General features: G+C 35.4%; 1 protein-coding gene across 1 annotated transcript; it reads left to right on the forward strand.

The window, feature by feature from the left end:
- The first annotated feature begins 717 nt into the window (after window positions 1–717).
- On the forward strand, window positions 718–8,736 carry LOC107838823 (importin subunit alpha-2). The gene is made up of 11 exons (XM_016682043.2): window positions 718–1,267; window positions 2,915–3,011; window positions 3,108–3,199; window positions 3,294–3,425; window positions 3,555–3,740; window positions 4,440–4,603; window positions 4,721–4,799; window positions 7,343–7,471; window positions 7,689–7,816; window positions 7,907–8,281; window positions 8,390–8,736. The coding sequence occupies exons 1-10, from the start codon at window positions 1,058–1,060 to the stop codon at window positions 8,277–8,279; spliced, it is 1,590 nt and encodes a 529-aa protein (XP_016537529.1). The 5' UTR covers window positions 718–1,057; the 3' UTR covers window positions 8,280–8,281; window positions 8,390–8,736.
- The last annotated feature ends 2,087 nt before the right edge of the window (window positions 8,737–10,823 follow it).

Genomic DNA, 10,823 nt, shown 5'->3' on the forward strand with positions numbered 1-10,823 from the left:
AATAAAAAAACTTGAAAAGTAAATATCAAATAAAATAATTCAAGCTTTTGGTGTAATTAAATTAATCTTCAATGATTAGTACAGCATGTGTATTATTTTTTAAAATAAGAATTAGGATAAAATTTTAGTTAAATAAGTTTGATAAGTTAAATAGATCTATTTATCAAAATAAGAAAGAAATTTAATGACATGGAATTCCAAGTAGAAGAGAGAAGATTTTTGAGGTGTTAAGTTATATTAAGGAAAATAGAAAGAGTTGAGTGATATTTTTGTATTAAATGAAACAAAAATAATATTTGTAGACAATTTTTCTAACATAGGTGACCATCTAGGGAATTTACTCCCAAAATAGACATGTATTAATAGACTTTTATCACTAATATTATTTTAAAGAAAAATTTATTTTAAATATCTATTATAATATTTTTAATTTTTTATTTAAAATTAAATATTTGAAAAAAAAATTAACAAGCGTTGTCAAAATACCATTTGATCTTGCAATATGATTCATCTATCACTTATTATCATTAATAGTAAAAAATAAAAAATTATTCCATATATTAATCGATCATTATCATCAATGATATTTTTGATTTTATTTAAAGAAAATGAGTTAAAGAAAATGAGTAAAAAATAAAAAATAATATACAAATAATAGAATGAAATAACGAATTATGATATAAATATAAAGTATAAAATTTTAAAATCCAATTTATATGCGTGTGTGTGTGGTGCTTCTTTTTTAAAACATTTTGCAAGTTTACCAAGCACTTTTTTTTTTTTAAAAAAAGTATTTTTTTGAAAAAAAAATTATTGGTGAAGCCGATGTCTATTCAGCTGTTGCTGAAATCCTTTTTGGGCGGCGGGTATTGAGATTCAGGTTTCCCTCATCTTCAAATTCAAATTCAGTCCTTAATTCGTAAATAACTCCCGATCCATGCCCATCTTCCTATTCCCTTTCAAATCAAAATCAAAACCCTCCGCCCTTATCTACACACACTTATGCTACACAACTTCTCTCTCTCTTTGGTAGGGTTTTAACTTGAATTCATCGAAGATGTCGTTGAGGCCGAACGCCAGAACCGAGGTTCGCCGGAACAGGTACAAAGTTGCGGTGGATGCCGATGAAGGTCGCCGGAGAAGAGAGGATAATATGGTTGAGATTCGTAAGAATAAGAGAGAGGAGAACTTGCAGAAGAAACGACGTGAAGGCCTTCAACCTAATCAGCAATTTACTGTTCCTGTTCAGACCACCGTCGAAAAGAAGGTCCATACTGAAAAAACTTATCTTCATATTTATTGCACTGATTGTTTGTTACCAACAAATTTAGATCGGATTACGTTTCTCCATTTTTTACGTTCTGTTTTTTTTTTTTGGCCTAATTTTGGTGCTTAAGGTTTTCCATAAGGGTTAGAGTTTGAAGCAAGAAAAAAATCTTCGGCTAGATTGTGAGATTTAGAATTTTCGCGTTAGTAGTAACCTTCGAGGTTCTGTAGTGCTTTGGGATTTTAGTATTTTCATCAAATTTGAAGTTTTATTAGTTTCTTTTGTTTGATTTTTTGAAATTAGTTTTATTCGTATTTAATTGATTTATTAAGGATGAGATGCCTTATTGTTTGCTTTTTTGTGGATGATGTAGTCTTGATTGATGAGATTCGTAGTGGAGTTAGTGCTAAGTTGGAGGTTTGGAGGCAAACTCTTGAGTCTAAAGGGTTTAGGTTGAGTAGGTCCAAGACGGAATATTTGGAGTGTAAGTTCAACGAGTTGTCTCATGAGTCCGATGTGGTTGTTAAGCTTGACACTCATTCTATTAGTAAGAGAGATAATTTCAAGTATGTGAGGTCTATGATTCAGGAGAATGGAGAGATTGACGAGGATGTCACTCATCAGATTGAGGTAGGGTGGATGAAATGGAGGTCGCCTCCGGTATCTTATGTGACAAAAAGGTACCTCCCAAACTTAAAGACAAGTTCTACAGAGTGGTGGTTAGACCGGCTTTGTTGTATGGGGTGGAGTGTTGCCCTGTTAAGAAGACCCACATCCAAAAGATGAAGGTGGCGGAGATGAGAATGCTTCGGTGGATGTGTGGGTGTACTAGAAAAGATAAGATTAGAAATGAGGTTATTCGAGATAAGGTGTGAGTGGCTTCGGTGGAAGCCAAGATAAGGGAAGTGGGTTGAGATGGTTTGGTCATGTGATGCGGAGGAGCACGGATGCCTCAGTGCGGAGGTGTGAGAGGTTGACTGAGGATGGTTTCAAGCGAGGGAGAGGTAGACCGAAGAAATATTGGAGGGAGGTGATTAGACATGACATGGAACAACTTCAGCGTACCGAGGTGGATAGGAAGTTGTGGAGGAGGCAAATCAGGGTAGAAGGTTGGTTTGAGTTAGGATGTTGTATGTTTTGGTGTATACTTGGAGTATCTTGCTTTTGGTAGTATAGAATATGTTAATTTCAATTGTATCTTGTTCTATTACTATTCCTTATCTTATCTTAGATTGCTTTATTTTGAGCCGGGGTTCTATCGAATATAGCCTCTCTATCTCACTTTTGAGGTAATGGTATGGACTGCGTACACTTACCCTCCTCAGACCCCACTTGGTGGGAATATACTGGTTATGTTGTTGTTGTTGTTAATTGATTTATTAAATAAATTCATATAGGTGACCAAAACTAGTATGGTGACTAATAGAAGTAGTTGTTCTGCCCTAGTGATGGTTTTAAGTGTTGGATAGATGTGGCTTTCCTTTCATGTCAGATGGAGACTTTCTCTTACTACTAGTTTCCTCTACTGTGTTGACTTATCGGAAGTATTCTTTAGGGTTCTTTTCTGCACTTCGGGCAGGGTTCTGTCCTTTAAATTTGGAACTGGATAGCGGTTATTGAGTTTATTTGAAATGTTTTTGTTTGCAGCTGGAGAATTTACCAGCAATGGTTGCTGGTGTTTGGACGGAAGACGGCAATCTACAGCTTGAAGCTACCACTCAGTTTCGGAAGCTGCTTTCGATAGGTAATAATTGTTATTATGGGTTTGTGATATTCTTTTCTTTCTTCTCTCTTGTGGTTACTTGGACTTTCAGTTAATCTCTGATTATATTATTTACAGAAAGGAGTCCCCCAATTGAGGAAGTAATTCAAGCAGGTGTTGTTCCTCGGTTTGTTCAATTTCTTATGACGGATGACTTTCCACAACTTCAGGTACTTATCACTTTGCTTTCTAATCGTGAAGCTCCCTACGGGGTTGAAAAGCAGTGGTTATAGTGCCTTACCCTTTTACTTTCAATGATTTTAGTTTGAGGCAGCATGGGCTCTCACAAATATTGCTTCAGGGACATCTGACCATACCAAGGTGGTGATTGAATCTGGTGCAGTCCCAATTTTTGTGAAACTTCTTGGTTCTCCAAGTGATGATGTGCGAGAGCAGGTATACACTACTATAAGTAAATTGAGACTTTCATAAGTAATTTATGGTTGAACTGTTATCAGGTATTTGATACTAGTGTTTGATTAATGGCATTGATAGCATATTGGATTTGCCCCTTTCCTCATTTAGGCTGTGTGGGCTCTTGGAAATGTTGCTGGTGATTCCCCAAAATGCCGCGATCTTGTCCTTAGCTGTGGAGCTTTGGTTCCCTTGCTGGCTCAACTGAGTCCAAATGCCAAGCTCTCTATGTTGAGAAATGCAACTTGGACACTTTCAAATTTCTGCAGAGGCAAACCGCAGCCTGCTTTTGATCAGGTGGCTCCTTAAGGCATGAATAGTTGTTGTCTTCTAAATTTCAAATATATAGTGCTGAATCACTGATAAGCACTCTCTCATTTCTAAAGATGTAGTGTAACAGTTAGTTGTGCAGTTTCCATTATAGTTACATTATTCATTGGTGATGCCGAGAAATAACTAATTTTATTTGCTCATCTAAAGTGTTCCTTGGTAGTTTGTTCCTTCCCATCTTTCTCAAAAGTTGATAGGCAGTTCATGCATTTGCATTGAGCTCAGTCCTTGAAAAATTTTGGCTTTTGTACCCATTGAGGCGTTAAAATAAGGATCTATAACACGATCAGCATGCTGTCTAAATGCACTTGATCTGCCAACCCAATATCTGTATTTTTAGTGGAAGTAAGGCAATTTTTATTTCTAGTTAGTAGTTGGTTCTGAACAATTACAAGTGCAAAGCTTCTTCGGCATTTCCATAAATAACCATATGTGATTTCTTGTAAAAATATTGTTGAACAAAATTATTAAAACTATCATTTCAAAAAATGAATTGTTAAGGTACCGTCATTTATTGTAGCTCTAGCATGTCATGTAAGTCCTTATTCTTGCAGTTTATACCCTTGTCATTCTTAGGTGCGTTAATTTCGTAGTAATAACACAAAGGACAAGCATGGCATTTTGATGACTCTATGCATATCTAAACATGTGAACTCAATTGTGCAGACAAGGCCTGCACTTCCAGCTCTTCAACAACTTATTCATTCAACCGATGAAGAAGTTTTGACTGATGCTTGCTGGGCACTTTCATATCTCTCTGATGGAACAAATGATAAAATTCAATCTGTTATTGATTCTGGAGTATGCCCGCGTTTAGTTGAGTTATTACTGTAAGTACTTTCTGCATTTCAGTTTATTTGTGGATTATGAAGTGCTTGAAATTTCCTCTTTTTATAGGGTAAGTTTTTGTACGACTTGATTCTGAATGACTGATTTAAACATTTCAGTCACCCATCTCCATCGGTTTTGATTCCCGCTCTTCGGACTGTGGGAAATATTGTGACTGGAGATGATATGCAAACTCAGGTAAAATCTTAATGGTTGTTACTGTTTCCCCCCAATTATCCACTTGCTGGTGAGACTACAGCTGTTTGTTTGCTGCATTTGATATGATTATTAATGCACATTTGGTGGAAGATACTGGTAATATAGGTTCAGTCAAAGCTTATATCAAGTGGGAGCTACAAGTCTACAACATCTGAATTTACTCCATGTTGCTTTGTTTTGTGATACACAATGTATGTTTAGTTGGTGTGAGGAAGTGAAATAACTTTCATTTGCATGCATCATTCCAATAGTCCTATCTTTGAAATGCAAAAGAAATATAAGGGAACAAGTCATGCTTTTGTCTGAGAATAAGAGACTGAATTTGTCCCTAGTTGAGGTGGGCATAAGGTCAAGATATGAGTCTCTTTGGATAGAACATATTTTAAAAACTATTTTATGCCTTCACTGAAACTTTTTGTTATCTAAATTACTATTGTTATATGCTTTATTTTTAAGACACCTTAGGTTTTGTGGGCTTCCTTTTTATGTGCATCATTATCATTTGGATTATTTTTTTGAATGAAAGGTCAACAGGCCTTATTTTATTAAAAAGCAAAGGCAATATATATGTGCATCACTGAAAACAAAATCATTACAACCTGGCCCAATCTGAAACCAACAAAGAAAACAAACCAATCAAATAAAAACAAGAAAAGACTGAAACAAAAGAAAATTCTAGATGAAAAAGGAAAGTGGAAGGCATTATCATTTGGATTTACCATTATTATATGCTTTATTTTTAAGACACATTTGGTTTTTTGGGCTTCATCTTTATGTGCATCATTATCATTTGGATTTTCTTAGTGTATTTTTCTTTAAAGAAGTTAAAGAATTTAAGTAATATTAATATATATTATCATACATGGATATATATTAATGTATATTATTATTTTCTTAAGTTCTCATTGTTCTTGATTGTGTTATACATGTTCTTATGTTTGGTTCACAATATACTTTCTTCAAAGGTTAATAAAACACAATTTGGTTCACCTTTTATAATCTAGAGGATTTGTTTTAATTTTTGATGAAACATGTCTATCTTAATTTATACCCAGCACTGCAGAAATGTGCAAGATAATTGAGAAGAAGTCTTTTACCGGAGTTTTATATGTGAACCTAACCTTGGGTGGAATTCTGTCGGAGCATGATTCATATTCTAAAACGTCTTACCCCTTTGTGGGAGGTAGAGAGGCCATTTCTGATAGACCCTCGGCTCAAAAGAGAAATTTTCGAAACAGGTTGCAAGATAATTAGACAGCAAAATAGCAAGATACAAAACATTCTAAAAGTCTTATCCTAGTTTATTCATTTTGCAAACCAAATTTTCACCTTTAAATTGCAATACATCTGTTAATATCTGTCAGCAGTTGGTATGTGCATGATTGATGAAGATATGTGGATGAAATTACATAGAATTTGGTATTCATCTGTTGCTAAACTTGGGTTGCATTTGTAACTGTAGAAATGTAACTGTGAATTTGTGAGGTTGGTATAAATTGTCAGTTTAGAAGTGATGGGTACCTTTTCACTGCAATTTTTTCTGTTTTCTGCAGAATTTGTAGCTGTCTGTAGTAGTTTATGATCATTTATCTGATGAACGTTCCACGTAATTTCTGTTGTTTCGCTTCCTTCAGCTGTTGAGATATTGCGTCTACCTCATTGTAGAAAATTAAAAAAAGACGAGGACAATGTCATAAATGGTAGTTTTATTTTGGCGTGTCCTACTTACCAGAGAAAACATGGTCTCGTCTTTTCTGATGATTGAAATATTTTCCTGTCATCAGATTCAGATGTTCCTTGCGCACACTGGGTATTAGATCTGTCGGATTTGGACACCCTGAAATTTCTGAACTTGCCTTTTAACAAGTATTTACTGCATTACTTGGAATTGAGACATGCATCTTGGATCACATATTATATTGACCCATCTTCAGTTATATTAGGGTGTCTCTATGCATAAAATGTACTCCCTTCGTCCCAATTTATATGAGTTACTTTGACTTGACACAAAGTTTAATAAAGAAATATAGACTTTTTGAAACTTGTGGTCTAAAATAAGTCATAGATGTTTGTGTGGCTATAAAATCATTTCATTAAGGGTAACATAAGCATTTTAAAGTTTAGTTATTACATGTAGAAATGTGTCATTCATTTTGGGACTGCCTAAAAAGGAAAGTAACTCATATAAATTGGGACCGAGGGAGTATTGATTTTGAATTGTTTTCTGATTAGTTTCTTTTGGGTGCTGGGGATCTATCGGAAACAACCTTTCGTTGAGGTAGTGGTATGGACTGCATACACTTTACCTTCCCCAGACCCCACTTTTGTGGGAATACACTGGGTATGTCGTAGTCATTTCTTTTGGGTGAAACTATGTTTATATGTGGTTTTTAAAAATAATGTCAGACATTGAACCTTATTTTTCTAACTAATCAGGGCCGTTTAGTTTCTTTTTGTCTGATAGCTTAAGAAAAGTTGTATCTTGTTGAAGCTAACTTTTCTATTTAATAAAATCTCTTTAGTGTATCATCGGCCATCAGGCTTTGCCCTGTCTTTTGAACTTGTTGAATGGTAATCACAAGAAGAGTATTAAGAAGGAAGCTTGCTGGACAATTTCAAACATCACAGCTGGCAACCGGGACCAAATTCAGGTAGTGCTGGGCATGTAATTCTGGTTTCATGGAAAGTTTTTATTAAATATTGATCCCGTACTGTCAACCCCCTCCCTCTTCCCAAGAAAAAGAAAAGAAAGAAAAAGAACTGGACTACAAAAATAATTCACATTTCTCATGACCCTTTTTACTCAAGGATGTTTGTTTATTGTTTTCACGTGGGCTTCTTTGTTATGTTAATCTTTCTATGCTGCAGTCTGTGGTTGAGGCTGATATTATAGGTCCCCTTGTTAATTTGCTACAAAATGCGGAGTTTGAAATAAAAAAGGAGGCTGCATGGGCAATCTCAAATGCCACATCTGGTGGTTCGCATGAGCAGATCAAGTAAGATTTTGATATTCTGGTTGGTGTGCACCAGTATCTGTCGGCATACACTTGAGACATATGGGCTGTTTATGTTATCATTACCTGCAGGTACCTTGTTAGTCAAGGTTGTATCAAACCATTGTGTGATCTCCTCATTTGTCCTGACCCAAGGATCGTCACAGTTTGTCTTGAAGGGCTTGAAAATATTTTGAAGGTTGGGGAAGCTGAGAAGAATTTGGGCCACACGGCAGATGTAAATCATTATGCGCAGCTGATTGATGATGCTGAAGGTTTAGAAAAAATTGAAAATCTTCAAAGCCATGACAATCAAGAGATTTATGAAAAGGCAGTTAAGATTCTTGAGACCTACTGGTTGGAAGAAGATGACGAGACGATGCCACCTGGGGATGCACCCCAACAGGGTTTTCAGTTTGGAGGCGGCGAGGTCTCTGTGCCCTCTGGGGGTTTCAGTTTCAACTGAAGGTCTGCATTTTTTTTGTTGTCCTCGTGTTTCTAAAAGAAAATACCCTAGTGGTTTCATCAGGCATGGATATTGATGTATCTTACCTGCTTTATCAATTTTGATTGCAGATTCGCTTGGTGATGCAGTTTTATGTAAGGAAAGCTGGCTCCATTTGTTCCCAATTTAAGAGTTGTAAAAGTTGCAATGTTGACTTTTTTTGGATGGTGGGAAGTAATGCCAGTGAGAAGCGTACTTCGTCTTTTCACTTGTTGCAGTTGGCCGGAATTGTGAATTTGCTTGGGAGATTTTAGTTCTATTTTATTCCTGTCCGTTTTCCCCCTTTGTTTTAGCTGGTTGTAGTTTGTTATTGTTTCTTTTCTAAATCTTCTGCTGAGAATTTTGACATTCCCAAGAACCTCTTTTTTGCCCAGCTTAAAATGATGACTAAAGCAACTCACCTGTTCTTGTGCTGAAATATTGATTTCTTGAACCTTGGGCATTCTTCCTTGTCACTTGGAGTGATGATAAATCTACCGACCATTTTAGGATAATTCTTGTCTAATGTTTCCAGGAAACGATGTTTGTGTTTACTCTAGGAAGTTGCTTTCCTCTTGATGTTCCTTTCTCCCATATTCTACTTGATAGCCTGATGATTTTCTGGGTTTTCTTAAATCCTTTTCGATATGTGATATGAATACTGGACTCTGGAGTTCGATGAAAAGCTCCATTTGGCATATTGTACTTGCTCTTTTCTGTGTTGACTCTCAGTTCATCCAGAGTTACCCGGCAGTTACTGTCGGATTCATTTTTCAATATTTCGTGTGTTGTATTAGGCAGTTTGTGCATTGTGGGCATATGGGACTTTTGTGTGGCTCGCTGCGACGAGTTAAAAACAACAAACAACACGGCCGTAATGAAATCTAAAACGGGTGTTCTCAAACTTTAATATATATTTTTATGTGGTATTATTATGACGAGCCTCGAATTCACAGGTGACTGACTAGCTACAATTAAGTGTTGACTCATCTTGACAGCCCATTTGTTCCTGGATGGTACAAAGTCAAAGTGATTCTCTTGTTCTTCTGGTCATCGACAAACTCAGTCCACCTTTGAACCGAAAAATTGGTGCCCGTTGGCACAAACAATTTCTTTGGGACCGCTGTACCAGCCGATGATGTTTCTAGTAATGAATGACATTTGATGACTTCCCTTTCTTGAATTTGTTAGAGAGCTCATGCTTCTACCCATTTAGGGAAGTAACTAATTACAACGAGCAGGAAGTGAATTTGTCCCGACTCCCTAGGCAGTTGGTGAAGACCCAAGTATGGGTGTGTAGGGGTGTGCATCGGTCGGTTCAGTTTGGTTTTACATATTATCGGTTCGATTTATCGGTTTTTGATTTTTAAATATGCTAAATTAATAATCAAATCAATAAGATATTTTTTATTGATTTTTAATTCTTAACGGTTCGATTTTCGGTTTAACCGACAAGAAAATACACATAAAATAGAAATAGTAGTAACTTCCATGAAAAAAAATTGAATCTTAGTTGCAACCAAAAATCCTGCATGATGTGTTTAAATTTACAAAAATCTTTAAATTTGAACTAAATGTTGTTAGGAGAAATTAAGAGTTTGTATAATTGAAATAATAGGTTTGTTAATTTGTATGTATATATATATATATATATATATATATATATAGATATATTTATTGTGTTATCGATTTACCCAATAAGAAAAAATTGAACCGAACTAATAACCCAATAATTTTTTTTATAAAACCATTAAAAAATTGTTAACCTAATAACCCAAAAATAATAAATCAATAACATTTTTATCTGTTCGGTTTATCGGTCGGTTCGATTTTTGAAAACCCCTATGGGTGTGTTTGGTATGAAGGAAAACATTTTTGAAAAAAGTTTTCCTATTTTCTCATGTTTGGTTGGCTTAAATATTTTGAAAAATATTTTTCAAATCAACTTATTTGTCTCAAATTTAAGGAAAATGACTTCCCTTCAAAAGTAAGGAAAACATTTTTCAAAACTCTCTTTCAACCCCACTCTTAAGATGAAATACTCATACAGCTTTCAAAATCACCCATTCCTACTCCGACCCCCAATCCCCTATCCCCACCCCACCCCACCCCTATCACCCCATCCAAAAAAATATTTCAAATTTTTTGATACTTCATCCCCTACCCAAAACCCAAACTCCTACTCTCATACCCCTTCCAAAAAAAATATTTAATTTTTTTTAAAATCAAACTTTATCTTACCCCCTACCCGCCCTCCCACCCTACCAACCCCCCCTAAAAAAAATTAAATTTTTAATTTTTTTTTTTTGAAAAATTTAAAATTTTTTCTAACCCCACCCTCGACCCCCACCCCCTACCACCCCCATTCAAGAAAACTACTCTTTCAAATTTTTTCTTACTTCATTCCCTAATCCGAAACTCAAACTCCTACTCCCTTTAAAAAAAAAAAATTTAATTTTTTAAAAAAATTCAAACTTTTTTCTTTTGCTTCGCTATCTGACCCCATCCCTACCAACCTCCACCTCC

This window comes from Capsicum annuum, chromosome 8 (assembly GCF_002878395.1).
Source record: "Capsicum annuum cultivar UCD-10X-F1 chromosome 8, UCD10Xv1.1, whole genome shotgun sequence".
NCBI lineage: Eukaryota > Viridiplantae > Streptophyta > Magnoliopsida > Solanales > Solanaceae > Capsicum > Capsicum annuum.